The following is a 17135-nucleotide window of genomic DNA, read 5'->3' as shown; positions in this document are numbered from 1 at the left end:
TATCTATTTGTTATCTAATAACAGTAGTTTTGGAAAATAAAATGTCTGCAGAAAAGGGAAGAAAAAAACTTGCACAATTGTTGTTTAAAGTGTAAAGCATTTTTGTATTAATGACCTTCACGTTATAGACATTGAGTCTTCACATATGCCATTATTAGAATTCGTTCTCCATAACTAGGTTACAGGCCTATAGTTTTTAAGTATGGTGCCAACCACAATGTTTCCAACAAACATACTTCGGGCCCGATTCACAGAATGAACTTAAGACTCAATCCTAAACTTACTACTATTTTGGTATTTACAGAATGCACTTACTACTTTTGGTATTCACAGAAGTTAGGATTTTGTCTTAAGTCTGTCTTAAGTCTGTCTTAAGTTTGTCTTAAGACAAAATCCTAAATTCTGTGAATACCAAAAGTAGTAAGTTCATTCTGTGAATGCCAAAAGTAGTAAGTGCATTCTGTGAATACCAAAATAGTAGTAAGTTTAAGATTGAGTCTTAAGTTCATTCTGTGAATCGGGCCCCACATATTTAACACAAATTCTGCACATTTGCATTTTTAATAAAGCATTTGGTAAGTAATTACATTTGTGTTAGCAGATGTATGGTAATTTAACATCCATTGAAGAGGCAGACCAGACATTTTGCCTTGCTAGTGCATGCATATGGCATTCCAGTTTCTGCTTTGGTTGAGGCAATTCCATTGATAACGTTATTATCATTTTTTTGTTAATCCAGTCTCCTCCTGAAAAAGTGAGGGATGCTGTGATGGCGGCCATTGATGCAGGATATCGCCACTTTGATAGCGCCTACTTCTATATGAATGAACATGAGGTCGGGGAAGGAATCCGTCAGAAAATCCAGGAGGGTGCTGTTAAACGAGAAGATTTGTTTATTGTCAGCAAGGTACTGTTCTGAGTGAGATGTTGGTACTACCGAGGGCAAGTTGCACATCTCTTCATAAAGCTAATTATAAATCTTTATAGTTTGTTGAATTATGTGCGGGATGGAAATCCATATTTTAGATTGTTTTTGACAAATGAAAGACATTGTTAAAATCATTAACACAAAAGGAGGGAATAGTGTTCAGGGGAATGTTTAAAGACCAATACACAGTTATAGCCCCCTACACTCAACACTATACTACCAAAAAATAACTGTGGGTCTCTAGTAACAATTAGCTCTGTACTCTCTTACTGTCTCATCTACAAATGATGTTATACTAAGGGACTGTTCACGATGTGACTTCGATCCCATCAGTTACGCACTGAACCGCCCCTTTATCATCATTTGGGCCATTTCACAAAGTGATATGTCCACCATGTAGACATACGTTCTCTACTATGGTGTCCATTGATAAGTCAATCGGACCGGCAGTTCATAAATGGAGCTTTCAGTTACCACCCCCATTTATGAACTGCCAGTCGGATTGACTTATCAATGGACACCATAGTAGAGAACGTATGTCTACATGCTGGACATATCACTTTGTGAAATGGCCCAAATGATGATAAAGGGGCGGTTCAGTGCGTAACTGATGGGAACGAAATCACATCGTGAACAGTCCCTTAGTATAACATCATTTGTAGATGAGACAGTAAGAGAGTACAGAGCTAATTGTTACTAGAGACCCACAGTTATTTTTTGGTAGTATATTGTTAAAACCATACCTGTTTTTCGACAGACTAGTCTACACTATAATGTATCCCCTAAAGAATACAGGGATGATTTACTAACACATTTATTAGTATAGGAACTAGTTCTGTAGGAAATCTCTTTAATACCCCATTACTAAAAGTGCAAAGATGTCATAGTCCTTTCTATTTGTTCTACATGTTTATGAATATTCCACAAATATTCCAATTTTATTTGCATTTTGTTTTTTACTGTTCTGGGACAAATTCACAAAGGTATGTTAGAATATGTAAAAGAGTACTACAGGATTACTACTTTACATAATCCAGAATGCCTAAATAAATAGGCCCCATATTACTGCCACCTCTATATGTGCCTGAATGATGTTAAGTGCAGTCTCCCTCAGAGAGAGAATCTGTCTGATTTACACCCTTGTTGAAAACTGCCTGCATTGAAGTTCCCTCGACATATAAAGCTGGTTAGCATTTGTGGCATAAATTAGTAGAATTACGCCCATTAACCCCTGATATTTCAAACCTCAACTATTTCAAACAGAATAAATCCAATTCAGAGTGCCTGCTGGCAGTCAATATTTACTGCAATAGTTACATGAATGTTGTGTCTATGTGTTTGTGTGTGTCAAGGCAAGTCAATAAATCTTTATTCGGATATAAAATATCCATAAAAGCATGTTAAAAACTAGCATATAAAAATAAAGTAGCAGCATAAATGTGGTAAAGTGAAATTTTGACCGTCAACGACTGATATATAAAATCGATAAGGAGACAATCAAATCTAAACTAATAACAGCATGATATCTCAGAGTACAATCCGGTCTAAACATATATAGCAGCGTAATGTTAAAATACGGTCAAATGTAAACAATATAATAATGAACAAGATGTTCAAGGCAACAGTTTCTACGAAGCATCGACCAACATATAGACTTGATATACCAAGCAAATAGCAGCAAATTGATATTAAGTGAGATCAAGTGTGTTTATAAAGTACTCATAGAAGCAGGTAAACGAAGTACGCCTTCAGAAAGGAACTTACACTAAATATCAAATCTAGCCTCTCAAGATTTAAAATGTCCATGTTGGCTGTTCTGTAATCAACAGTGGTAGTTGCCTTAAAAGAGGAATCAAACATAGTTTAGTGTATATTTGATAAAAATTGCAAAAAAAAAAAAAATGTAGCATTGATTGGTTACTCTGATTGCCAGAGTGACAGGTCATTTGCTCAATTTTTTTATTAAAGCCTGTGGGGAAGCACAGTAGATATTTTAAGGTGCCTGCCCTAAGGTGAAAGAGCAGGCTTCTCTCCTAGCGGCTTAAGTTCTTTGAAAGATACCTTGAAGGCAAATGTGATAGAAGACAGTTTTTGTGTGTTATATCTAACCGCTGTATCCAGGGTATTGTATTGACAACTATAAATGAAATTTGTGTATTTATATTAGTCCTGAGCACAAACCTCTGTATTCATCCGGTTTGTAAGCATGGATAGAGTACTGTTTTCTTTATTTTATTTATTTAGGGGACTTTATATAGCGCAAACAAGACCCAATAAATCGGGTATCAGAGCGCTTTACATAGCACCAATTTTGTTACACAAGAACACATTCATTTTTCTTAAGCAGGGGGACCTTAAGTGATTTTGCCAAGAATCACAGGATGTTAAGCGTCGTAGACGAGATTCGAACCCGGATCCCCAGCTTCGACGTCGACAGCTCTAGCCTTAAAATGTTATACTTGCCTACCCTACCAATTTAGGCAGTAGGCTTCTGCATATCCTGCAGCACTAATGCCTACTCATTTTTGCGTGACATCCTAAACCCCTTCGATGCTCATGACGAGCTGAGCTCGTCATGAGGTACACTGCTCGTGTGCTCATGACGAGCTGAGCTCGTCATGACCACGCCCGTTTTCATTATGGCCCAGCACAGGAGAAGGATATCATCAGCAGGAATGGTGTTAAGATTTTTACGGAGGAAGGCTGCCACCTTGGTAATAGCGGTGCCTCAGTGATAAAAACAAGACAATGACCCAGGGCAGTTAACATACTTTATCCGGAAGCACTTCTAGTGAAAGAATGAAAAGAGGTATCCTGTTGGCTGTGGTGACAGATCCAAAAATTCCAACTTCACAGTGAGAGTGGTAGGGCACAGAGGACAACACCGCTCTGACACAGTGAGAGTGGTAGGGCACAGAGGACAACACCGCTCTGACTACAGACCTTCCTTCTTGTGAAAGAATGAAAAGAGGTAATTATGTTGTCGACTGTGATAACCGATCCAAAAATTCCAACTTCACAGTGAAAGTTGTAGGACACAGAGGACAACACCGCTCTGACTGCAGGCCTTCCTTCTTCTCTTCAGACCACAGGAATAGCTGCCAAGCTTTCCGTTGGCTTGTGCTTAATATTTCATGATTGTAGAATTGCGTGTGACATCTCAAGGTCATGCTTGTGACACTTTGAGTAACACTTTACCACAAGTCAAGCAGTTAAATCGATATTGTGAGATACATTTAGGAAAACCTATTTTCTCTAATAAAGAGCACTAGAAATCACCTCAAATCAATAATAATTCAGAAAATGTGACTAGTCAATGTGACTAACATCCTTCGTTTTACTTGCATGACCACTTGGAAACCTTACAGATTACATAAATATTAGATTTAGAGTTTGGTGGACATGGTACTCTTTTGCAAATGTGATGGAGTAGCCTGCCTGCCAAACCCTCGATGGGTGGACCAAAATTATTCTGGGGGCAGAGCACCCATTGGCTCCTGGACAGAATATTTCCAAGACGGCCAAACGGAGTAGAGCTGCCAAAGGGAAGACATTACACCATCGTCCCGATTTAGGGTTGCAAAGTATTGTTTTTTTCCCCTTTCTGTCAACTGCTAGGTAAAAGCTTGTGCTGAGGTTAAAAAAAAAACTCCCATTTTTGGAGTTTGGTATTGATAAACAAAACAATTGTAGTACTTTGGTGAATGGCTATCAAACCAGCAGCAGCTGTACACTATGGCCCTAATTACGAGTCTGGTGATCCGGAGACCGCCAAATTCGCGGGGGCACCTACAGGGCTCTCTGTTGCCCCTGTGCATGGGGGTGCATGTAGGGGGCACATGCTGTGCCCCCTGTATTTCTGCACCCCCAGTTCCTGCACAGGAAGAAATGCACTACATGGGCTCACAATGAGCCTTTTAATCAGCACCGCCATGGGCCGTCCATCTGACTACAAAAATCTTGTAATCTGGCATCCAGACGGCAGCGACTCCTGGTGGTGCGGGGGCACAGCAGAAGCGAGCCCCTGCCCTCCCACCACCAAAAGTCGGAGTCGGACCCTAAGGGCTTGATTAGGAGTCTGGCGGTCCGCTGACCGTTAGGCTCGAGGGGACATGGCGGTGACAGTCATCTGACCACCCTATTACAATTAGGACTCCCATTGCGCTGCCACAGCCATCAGAGAACTGCCATTCTCTAGCAGAGATGCGGTGGTGTAGAGACAGTAATATGCTTGGCAGAACCGCCGCGATCCCGCCAAGCATATTACAAGTTTCCTCTCCACCACTGGTTTGACAGTTCGGCAGCGGGACGTACCCGGTGCTGCACCACCAGACTCGTAATCAGGCCTTATGTTTTTAGTACATTAAAAGGACCCAGTCTGTTAGTGGTTCCTTTCAATGTACAGAGATGGCCGATGGCAAGCAGAGTGCCCTCAACACTGTCACAGTAATGTCACCTGCCATCCCGATGAAGACTACTCTGTTAGCTAAACCTCTAAACTAGGTGCTATGTTTGTTAAAGTCTCATGTCCTACTCTCTGTTTCATAGCATTGCCTTTATTACACAAGACTGAGGATAGAAATGACAATACCAGGGATCTCAGAGTGCAGGCCTTAGGTTGCAGTTGCTTCCTCTGATTGACGTCCATGAACATATAAACACCATGGATGCAGCCGCTAAACATATAATATATCATCACTCCTGTTTAGTCAATGGCTAGTTAAAAAACACTTCTTGTCACAAAGTTGAATACTTTTTTCTGTCCCCTTTTGTGCTGACAACCATCATAATGTTTATTAGGTATTTCAGAATAATGTCAATTATGAGGTCTACGTGCACTCTTTGTATGTCCCATTGTTTTCACTGATAAATTTCACATTGATCTTTATGCTGTTGGCAAGCTTTAGTCAGAAAAAACAGACAGTGATTTCTACATCAAATTTTGACCTAAATGTTCACTGTAATAACATTCGGTTGGTTCACCCCATGAAAGCAACTGTAATACATGTTCAATTTATGTGCATACATATGCATATCTTTTTAATTTCTTTGTGACTTGTAGGCAGTTTATTTTCGGTAATAGAATGTTGGCAAGTATGGAAAGCTAAACAGTCCTGTAAGGTGGTTCCTTTCTAGTCACTGTTGTTGTTTTTTATCTGATAAAAGCCAATTTGGGTTTAGAAAGTATATTTTTAAATGAGCTTAAAGCAGCAGGGTGGTTTCAGTGTGTGTTTCCTCAATGTGTGTTATTTTATTCTTACAATGAGGCTTTCAAAGTTCATTTTCTGGATTGTATAGTCCTGATCACTTTGGGGCACATTACCAAGCAATAGCGATAATTATCGCTATTGCTTGGTTAGCGTGAAACATTTACCGCTGAGCTGCGGCGATTTTTACCGCAAATAAACCTTGATGTTACCAAGGTTTATCGCAAATGCGATACAAATTGCCGCAATGCATGAATATCGCTGAAAAGTCAGCGATATTCATGCATTACCGAGCTAATGCTCTTAGCCATGTTATCCACCTCCAATTGGATAACATGGCTAAGAACTGCTCAGGGCAGGTGTTAGCTTTTGGAGATATTCGCGCTTAGTGCGAATATCTCCAAAAGTTGGTAATAGGAGATAGCGATGTTAGCGACTGTTTTCAGTCGCTAACATCTTGGCACGCTGTGGACGTGGGGGACTGGCGGACCGGAATATCAAGCGCGGAGGCCGTATGTAGTGGGCAATGTTTGTTTATTTTTTCCCACTGGATAAACAGAGTATGTAAGGGTCTTTAGAAAATGAACACAAAATTGCTCCTCGGGGTGATGGATGGACTCTGGTCCGGGACACGCGTAGAGCTGGTTCCTCCGGAGTTCCGGTCTGGGTGGTCCTCGGAGGTTCCGGGAGAGAAAACAAAAATAAAGGAGCCGTTAGTCCCGCTGGACTTCGTAGGTTAGAACCATTCACCAGCACCCGGGTGCATGTGAGGGGGAGGAAACGACAGTGAAGCGGGGAAGGTAGGGTCGGGTCAGGATCTTGAAATAGGACGGGTGTCGAGAGTCAGAATGTGCACTGAGTGATAGGACGTGAGGGGGAAGGAGGGTCTCTATCTACAGTGCTATACAGGGCTAGGAAGTGCTATACAGTGCTACGGGTGAATGCGTGATTCTACTGGAAGGTTTACACAGGGAGAGTATTTACAATGCACCTAATGTGCTACAGGGGTGGTTCTCGGTCACTCACCCGCTCCGCCGCAACTCTCCTGGTTGAGTTGCGGCCGCTCCCCAGCCACCTCCTGCGGACTCCACCAGTCCTCACTCCACTCGTCTTCTTCCTCGGTCGCCTTCTCCATCTCCGCTCCGGTCTGGGTCGCCTGCCATGAGCTTGATCCGACGTCCGATTGGTTCCTGGTTCCGGCTTTTCCAGCGTCCGGTTCCTGCATGGGGGAGGTACTTCCGGGGTCGGGATGGTGTGCTTCCGGGTATCCGCTGCTCCTGATTGGCTCCTGGAACAGAGGACAGAAGGTTGTATGTCTGGTTGGCCGGGTTGTTGCTAGGGACGCCTCGGGTGTGGTTTCCATACTACTCGAAGGTCCGAAGAGACGCGGCCCAAGGGAGGTAAGGGAGGGCGCCGCATCACATCCCCTTCCCCTAGCTGTCCTTCTTGTACGGGTTTGGGTCATGGGGTATCGGGAGAGGTAATCGGCGTTACCTTGTTCAGTCCCCTTTCGGTGTACTGTCCGAAACCTATATGGTTGCAATGCCAGAAACCAGCGGAGGACCCGGTCATTATGTCCTTCATTCCGGGCCATCCACTCCAAAGGGGCATGGTCAGTATATATAAGGAACTCCCGTCCTTCCAGGTAATACCTCAGGCTCTCAACAGCCCATTTTATGGCAAGTGCTTCTTTCTCCACGACTGCGTAGTTAGTTTCCCTGGGATACAGTTTACGACTCAGATACAATATAGGTTTCTTGTTCCCGTTCATATCTTTCTGGGAAAGAACCGCCCCTAGGCCCTGTTCCGAGGCGTCCGTTTGTAGGATGAAGGGCCGGGAATAATCCGGACTTACCAACACAGGCTTGGATGTCAAGGCGGTCTTGAGTCGAGTGAAGGCTAGCCGCAATACGGGTGTGGGATTCTTCAGGATGGCTTCTGTCTTAGCTGATTTCTTTAACAAGTCAGTGAGGGGGGCAGCGGTCTGGGAGAAGTTGGGGATGAACCTGCGGTAATAGCCTAGCAGGCCTAAAAATGCTCGGAGGTCTTTTCGGGACTGGGGAAAAGGGAGGGACTGGATGGCTTCGACTTTCTTTTCCTGTGGACGAATCATTCCTTCGCCTAAGATGTAACCAAGGTATTTTACTGTTTGGGCTGCTAGGGTGGTTTTTGCGGGATTGATGGTAAACCCGAATGTTCCTAATGAGGTGACTACTTTATGTAGATGATCAAGGTGTTCTTCCCAGCTATTACTGTAAATAACGATATCATCGAGGTAAGCTCCGGCATACCTGGAATGGGGTCTTAGCACATGGTTCAAAGCCCTTTGGAAGGTGGCTGGTGCACCGTGTAGGCCAAATGGCAACACAGTGAACTGGAACAATCCGTCCGGGGTGGAAAAGGCAGTTTTTTTTCTATCTTGTTCTTTTAATGGGATCTGCCAGTAACCCTTGCAGAGGACTAAGGTGGATATATATCTGGCTTTCCCGATATTCTCGACCATTTCGTCGACACGTGGTAGGGGGTATGTGTCAAATGAGGAGATTTTATTTACCTCGCGAAAGTCGATACAGAACCTGACGGATCCGTCAGGTTTCGGCACCAACACTATGGGGGAGTTCCAATCACTGACGGAAGGCTCAATGATCCCCATACTCAACATTTGTTCGCTTTCCTGTCTTATGATATTCCTGCGGGCTTCCGGGACCCTGTAGGGTCGTTGCCGTACTATCTTTCCGGGTTCTGTTTGAATGGTATGTTCTGTAATCGAGGTATGACCTGGTGAAGAGGAGAATACCTTCTGTAACGGCTGTAGCACCTTCAGTAGGCTCTGTCTCTGGACCCCGGTCATTTCAGGATCAAAACAGGGCTCGAAAGAGAGAGAGGGTTGAAGGCCAGCGCTCGCTAAGACCGGTCGGGGTCCTTCCCATTTCTTGAGATGGTTTATATGATATACCTGCGTAGTACCCCGAGTGGGGTCCAACTCTAGCTCATATGTTACAGGGGTCACTTGTCGAAGGATCGTATAGGGGCCTTGCCACTGACCCAGCAATTTCTGGTCAGATGACGGTCTCATCAGGAGGACTAGGTCCCCGTCGACAAAAGCACGGGGTTTGGTGCCCTTATCGTACTACCGTTTTTGTGTGGCTTGTGCGCTCTCCATGTTTTGCCTGACTATAGCGCGTATTTGAGAGAGATGGGTTTTGAGGTTCTCGACGTATTCTGGGAGGGGGCGTGTTCGGTCGGGTTCTGCCTCTCACGTTCCTGGGCCATGTCCAAAAGGGTGCGAGGTGGTCGACCGTAAAGTAATTCATAGGGAGAATATCCTGTGCTGCTTTGGGGTTTGCAGCGTATGGCAAACAAGGCCAATGGCAGCATTTCCTCCCATCTCTTTGCTTCCAATGCCAACATTTTTTTTAGTGTCATCTTAAGGGTAGCGTTGTATCGCTCTACCAGCCCGTCTATCTGCGGGTGGTAGGCAGAGGTACGGATCTGCTTTATCCCTAAATTGGAGCACACTTGTCTCATTAGGGCGGAAACGAATGGGGTGCCCTGATCCGTAAGGATCTCCCTGGGGAACCCTACTCGAGCGAATATGGAGATCAGGGCTTTAGCTATGGTCAGTGTAGTGGGTTGGCGTAGGGGCACAGCTTCAGGGAAGCGGGTGGCATAGTCCACAAGAACCAGAGCGTACCGACACCCACTGCGGGAGGGGAGCAAGGGTCCTATAATGTCCATCCCTACCCTACTGAAGGGAATATCGATGAGTGGCAAGGGTTGTAAGGGAGCCTTGGGAGGGCGATATCTGCTGTTCCTCTGACACACGGGGCACTGTCTACAGTATTGTTTGACCTGTTCGTGTACTCCGGGCCAATAGAACTTCTCTAGGATGGATAGGCTTGTTTTCTCGTCACTGAAATGACCCCCTAAGAGATGGCTGTGCGCAAGAAAGAGGACCTTATCCCAGAAGGGCCCAGGAATCAGTAATTGGGACGGCTGACGAGGACCCCCTTTTCTATATAGTAGTCCATTCTTTGTGTAAAAATAAGGACCTACTTGTAGAGGATCTTCCTGATCCAAGGCCTTTCCCCATGCCTCTTGTAGGACGGGATCTTCTCGTTGTGAAGCCCTGAACTCCCTGTCCGTTTGCCAAGGATGTTCATCCGGGACCACAGAGTAGGCAGTGACATGGTTTCGTTTTTCTTTTCTTTTCTGATTGCAGGTTTTCCGAGGTCTGAGTGTCTGATCAGGGACGGGATGATCCCTGGAAAAAGGCGCTTCGTCCCACCACTGGTTTAGGGAGTCCGTTGTATCTTGCAATAGCTTGGGAAGGCCCGAATAATCGCTCCCTAGGATAACCTGTTCAGGAAGACCAGGTATCAGTCCCACAGTGAGATTGGTTCCGGGATCTGCGGGATGTCGTACACGTATCTGGGTGGTCGGATATCTCTTGGTGTCCCCATTGACACATTGGATGGCAACCATGCCAGTGGGAGGGCCAGGCGGAGCTGGCATATCTTGTGGACGTAAGACGCTTTGTCTGCAACCCGTGTCAGCCAAGGCCAGGACTGGATGTCCGTCAACGTACACCGGGCAACGGAATGGAGGTGGCGTCTTCCCAGGTGTTGCACAAACATAGTTCTGCACAATGCCTACCTCCATGGGCTCATCCTCCTGAGGACATGCACGGGCAATGTGGCCAAATCCTCCGCAGTTGTAACACTGTGGACCTGGGTTGGGAGGTCTGTACATGAGCGGAGCCGGTAGAAGCGGAGGAGGGTCCGGTTTCCGGGGTAGGGAAGGTCGGTGGGGCCGGACAGTGTTCGTATTGTGCAGCCTGTGGGGGTGTTCTTCTCTGCCTCTTTGGGACTCTTGTGCTCGACTATATGCACTCGCTACTTCCACCGCGGTGTCTAGGGTCAGATGTGCATGTTGCCGTACCCATCGTTGTGTGGTCGGATGCAGGGAGGCCAGGAACTGCTCCAGATAGATTTTGGCAAGGATATCCTCCTTCGTGGATGAGTCAGGACGAAGCCAACGATTTGTGAGGTCCTTAATGCGGAAGGACAAGGCCCTGGGTGTCTCCTGTGGTCCTTCCTTGGCTTGGCGTAGTTTCACCCTGTAAGTCTCATCGTCTATGCCTAGACGCTCTAATATGCATTTCTTTATATCGTTGTATGGCGTGTTGCCCTGTATATTGGCTTGCTGGTAAGCCGCTTGGAGGTCTCCAGTCAATAGTGGCCCTAAATACTGCCCCCATCGGTCCACTGGCCACGATGCGGCCTGAGCTAACCTTTCGAAATTTGTGAAAAAGTAGTCCGGGTCGTCCCCCGGAACATACTTTTGTAGTACAACTGAAGGTAGGGAGGTTAAGGGTCGTTGTTGTTGTTGTCCAATAACATCAGTAAGTTTTCCCATTGCTTGGTCATGGGCATCTCCCTGACCCTTGAGGACGTCGTGCAGTTGTCCCCTGTCTTCCTCTGCTGTTTTCAGGAAGCGTTCCATCAGTTTTCCCAACATCTCCTGGGACTCAGCCATCTTCTGTATGACGGCCTCCATGCTTCCGGATCCCACTTCTGACACCAGATGTGGACGTGGGGGACTGGCGGACCGGAATATCAAGCGCGGAGGCCGTATGTAGTGGGCAATGTTTGTTTATTTTTTTCCCACTGGATAAACAGAGTATGTAAGGGTCTTTAGAAAATGAACACAAAATTGCTCCTCGGGGTGATGGATGGACTCTGGTCCGGGACACGCGTAGAGCTGGTTCCTCCAGAGTTCCGGTCTGGGTGGTCCTCGGAGGTTCCGGGAGAGAAAACAAAAATAAAGGAGCCGTTAGTCCCGCTGGACTTCGTAGGTTAGAACCATTCACCAGCACCCGGGTACACGTGAGGGGGAGGAAACGACAGTGAGGCGGGGAAGGTAGGGTCGGGTCAGGATCTTGAAATAGGACGGGTGTCGAGAGTCAGAATGTGCACTGAGTGATAGGACGTGAGGGGGAAGGAGGGTCTCTATCTACAGTGCTATACAGGGCTAGAAAGTGCTATACAGTGCTACGGGTGAATGTGTGATTCTACTGGAAGGTTTACACAGGGAGAGTATTTACAATGCACCTAATGTGCTACAGGGGTGGTTCTCGGTCACTCACCCGCTCCGCCGCAACTCTCCTGGTTGAGTTGCGGCCGCTCCCCAGCCACCTCCTGCGGACTCCACCAGTCCTCACTCCACTCGTCTTCTTCCTCAGTCGCCTTCTCCGTCTCCGCTCCGGTCTGGGTCGCCTGCCACGAGCTTGATCCGACGTCCGACTGGTTCCTGGTTCCGGCTTTTCCAGCGTCTGGTTCCTGCATGGGGAAGGTACTTCCGGGGTCGGGATGGTGTGCTTCCGGGTATCCGCTGCTCCTGATTGGCTCCTGGAACAGAAGAAAGAAGGTTGTATGTCTGGTTGGCCGGGTTGTTGCTAGGGACGCCTCGGGTGTGGTTTCCATACTACTCGAAGGTCCGAAGAGACGCGGCCCAAGGGAGGTAAGGGAGGGCGCTGCATCACACACGCCCACTTTGCATGTCATTAGTGATAAATATCACTGACATGCAAAGTGGGGCCCAAGATGGTCGCAATCTCCTACTAGCTGTCGCTAACTGGTGTTAGCGACAGCTAGGTAATAGGGAGATAATTTTATCTCCGCTTTCTTGGCTTTTAAAGCCAAAAAAGCGGAGATAAACCCCCTTGATAATATGCCCCTTTGTGTTCTAAGGTGATAGCGAGTAAAATGGAGATTTTCTTAGCTCTAATGAAATAAAGTCTTGATTGTATTAAAGACACAGAGGCAAGTTTTATGCGTTTGAAGGAGCCGGGTTCCATGTTCTAGATCTACTAAGGACCTTCAGGTCGCTGGTTCTTTTTGTCAGCATAAAAGCATGGAGGAGAGGTAAATCAATTATTTAATTTCCAATTTACCATTACTCCTAAGAATCGCAGGCTACCAATTAATTTTAGTTACTTTATTACAAAGCCAAGAACAATGTGACATACAGGCACCTCAAAGTGAGGGTGTAGAAATACATTGGAACTAATAAAAATCCAAATCTACAATGAAGTTAAGATGGTGCAACATGCACTAGATGACCAGTTCGAGAATCAGGATACAAAAGATAACAGCAGACATTAAGAGTATCCTTCATTGGAAGTTTGTGGGTATAAAGCATTAATCTGTCCCTACATTACCACTAACGTGACTTCCCTACATTGCATTTCCAAAGGCAAGATCCATTAGGTGTCTACATGTGTAGTCTTCCTAAAAAGTCTCTTCACATCAAATGGGTCAAGTGGCGAAAAGCTACAGAGCTTCTTTTAAGATGCTCTCTCTCTCAAGGCAAGGCAGAAGTCCCCAGACACTTCAATACAACAGGTAGTATCCCAAGATACATTGCAGCATCACACCATCCAGCAAAGCAAACTCCTCATAGGCAATGATGCACCCAGGCCTTGGCGAGATGACCTTGATTCCCAGGCTTGCTCTGATGAGAAAGTACAACAGTTCTCCATTATCAGTATCAACGCTCAATGTATCCTCTTCTGCCTAAGCCTAGCTCCTAAAACAAAGACATTATTTAGCTAACAAGGATGAAATTTCCACATACGTACACCTACAATGCAACTAATAAATCTAATGCAAGAGCTTCCACGGAAAATGCATTTCAGGCCTACAGACATCAATCAACATAAGAGAATGGCACACAGGCTCACAAAATATCATATAATATCAACACTTTTACTGAGCACTGCTAAATTAACACATTACATAAGCACATCAAATATGTGAAAAAACTGTCAACAGCATGTACAAATTCTGCACGTTAATGTTTGAAACTAAACACATCTAGTTTCAACGTTAATTTCTTCAGGTTGCATTGAAAATATCCCTATCATGTCCCCTTTCACGTTATTACAGTTCACATTCTAAAACCACATGGTAATACAAAAAATTCTTATAAACGGGTGCAGACTACCAATGGTTATAATGTTCTCCTGCACATGAAGGAACACAAATTGTGCGACATCACCTTCTTTTGTTTTCTTGCTTTAGCTAAAAAACAGCCAAGAAAAAACTACATTACACATGGTACCTATAAAGAAACAACTAACACATGAGATCGAAATGGCACCAACCACTCAGGCAGTAGCAATAATATACTCATCTTAACTGAGAGAGCAGCAACTTCTCTTTTCTTGTGGGAGCAGATTAAGAAGTTTATAACAAAGGAAACAAAACAAGAACAATCGAGAAAGCCTAAAGACAAGTGAAAATGTTTCTGGCAAAATCCATCCTAAAACTACTGCGATGGCGCTCTGTAGCTGTAGTCAGGCAAGGAGAGATAATACTTGTGTCTTTATGTCTTTGTAAGTAAGAAGTCTGGTTTGCATTTCCGGTAGGCATGGAAAAAAGGGGGGAAGTTAACAATGAGACAGGAGGGATAACACTTGTCTAAGTGTATTTAATAAACTCAAAGACTTTCTCTCACGAAAGCTCTTAAAATCTCAATTTTATTACAAAACCGGAGGTTCCTATTGTGCTTGGTTAAAGCATAGCAAACATAGAATTAGCTATGTGAGGAATGAGTTTACTATAGAACATTCTAAAGGTAGAAACATTAGACCATTCAGCATATTTGAGAATGCTGTACAAACTTGGCCCACACCAAAATGCTTTAAAAGACATAGCACCTCTAGTGGAAAGTGCCCCAAAAACTGAAGTGCTGATGCCTTCTAAACCCATTACCTATCTGAACCAACGTGCTAGGTTATAGGTAGAAACTGGTTTGTGAGGGGGCCTAAAAGATATGAGGAGTTGGGATGGGAGGACATTCTCAAATCTTTGGTCTTTGCAATATATTCTCTTAGACAATTACCCACACAAAGTTAAGGCTTAAGAGGAAAATACAGGTAAAAACAGATGACACATTTGTTTAGTTCTTCTGTGAGCCTGAAAACATACCCCAGATGGGGCACACTGAACAGAAAAGCTGTCCAGAGCTTTAACTTTAGAAAGACGTTTCAACAAGACCAGTCAGTTTTGCAGAAAGGAATTTGAGAGAGAGGAATTTTCATACTAACTGAAAAACAAATTGAGAATCACATTAACATCCCACATATGATTATATTTTGGAAAGGGGATTAGAAAATATTACTCTCTTTAATATTAAGGAGTGTTCTCCCACAGATGTACCATCTACTCTAAGATGTTCTGCTGATATATATGTGTTGATAGTCCTGCATGCTTTCCCTTGAAAAGCAAGAGACCCTAGAACATTAGTATACGAATTACATCAGATGAAAAGGGATCCGCACCCCTATCCAAACACCAACTATTCCAGGCCATCCGGGTTGACAGGCATTATTTAGTTGCTCTATAAGCCCAGGCTTTTTTGTGTGAGCTGAGCAGCCTCTGACAAAATACCTGGGGTTCTCGAGGCTGACCCAAAACCACCCATGCTATCACAATGAGGGAGTAAGTCTCAGTTCATGACTCTGACATTGTGGATTGAGGAGTAACCTGGGAACAGATGGCATTAGAACTTGAAGATCTATCAGCAATTCGAGTACTGTAGGGTTGGCCCTGCCAGAAGGGAGTTACCAGGAGCAAAGTAACTCTCTGACACCTTAATTGGGCCTTAATTTGAGAGATCATGCTGAAAGGGGGAAAGGCATTATTTAACCCCTTTGCTGCGGGGGAAATTCCCCCGCTGTGCTAGGGGGGAGTGGGGCACGCACATCGCCTGCATGCTCATGACGAGCTAAGCTCGTCATGAGGCATGGTACTCCGGTGCTCTCAGCTCGTCATAGGTGCACAGGTGCACCGGCTCTAGTGGAACGCTCAGCACAGCAGGGGAATTCTCCCCGCACCTGAGCGTTCCATGGCCCATGACGAGCTCAGCTCGTCATGAGCATGGAAAAGGTTAAATAAAGCAACCAGTCCTGAAGTAAAGCATCTGTTGCTAAAGCTGTGGATCTGGTCTCCAACTGTAATATGTAGGAGGCTGTGCATTTAGACAGGAAGCAAATACGTCTGTTTCAAAAGGACATAATATTGAAAAAGATTTTCTGAAAATCAAGTCACCAGTCACTTGCATCTTGAAGATGCCTGGAGCACCTATCACAGCTGTACTGTAGTTCCCTGGCTCACATTCTACCTGCACCGAAAGTATGTTTCAGAGACAGAATTCACAGAGAAGTTTGACCAGTTCTACTAAGGGTTTTGATTTTGTTCCTCGGAGATGATTTGCCCACTTTACTTCTGAAAGATTGCCTATTCAAAGTAGCATGGAACAACTTATCTTGTTTTATGCAAAAGTCTTGATTGCAAAGGAGCCTGCATGCATTTTTAAATAATTGATGGGCAACATTGTCTCCTCTACTGACCATGCCCTGCCAGTCGAGTACTGACCACATCTTGTGCCCCAGTCAATCCAACTTGCATCAAATTCTAAGACAAAACCTGAGGCTGAAGAAAAAAAATGTCTTCCTTCCATGCCTTCAAATGGTCTAAACACCATTGAAGTTCTGATCTGAATTCAGGATCTAGTTGAACTACATAGCAATAAGGCAGGCCTTTTCATAGATTACAACAATTTAACCTTTGCAAGGCCTGCAATGAAGAGGACCTAGAAATATGGCTGAATAGAGGAGACTAGTAAGTTTACTATCTGCAGCAAAATCATAAGTGTTAGAGAAGGTAGAGAGAGAACATGAGCAATTTCCTTTTTGGTAAAAAAAAGACCTTCTCTTCTGGAAGCTCAAGAACAGACTTTTCTGAGTTCATTCCAAACCCTAAAAACTGCGGGGCATATTATCAACAACTAGCGATATTTATCGATAAATAAGCTCAGCGAATAATTTTTTATCGCCGTGCATCCCCGGATCTTATCGCAGAGATAACGTGCTATTAGCAACGTTTATCTCAAATGCGATAAAATATCCGGCGATAACGGCTTAATGCGTGAAT

At 44.8% G+C, this 17135-nt stretch overlaps 1 protein-coding gene across 4 annotated transcripts in view; it reads left to right on the top strand.

The window, feature by feature from the left end:
- Nucleotides 1-17135, top strand: part of LOC147734736 (aldo-keto reductase family 1 member B1-like) — a 286968-nt gene that overhangs the window by 61906 nt on the left and 207927 nt on the right. For all 4 annotated transcript variants that reach the window (XM_086953622.1, XM_086953623.1, XM_086953624.1 and 1 more), the window contains one exon: nucleotides 740-907. In XM_086953622.1, the coding sequence (XP_086809748.1) occupies nucleotides 740-907 (168 nt within the window). The remainder of the gene's footprint in view (nucleotides 1-739; nucleotides 908-17135) is intronic.

The sequence above is a fragment of the Lissotriton vulgaris genome, chromosome 1_2 (genome assembly GCF_964263255.1).
Source record: "Lissotriton vulgaris chromosome 1_2, aLisVul1.2, whole genome shotgun sequence".
NCBI classification, from domain to species: Eukaryota; Metazoa; Chordata; class Amphibia; order Caudata; family Salamandridae; genus Lissotriton; species Lissotriton vulgaris.
The sequence above is the reverse complement of the archived record's forward strand: the minus strand, read 5'-3'. Positions and strand labels throughout refer to the sequence as shown.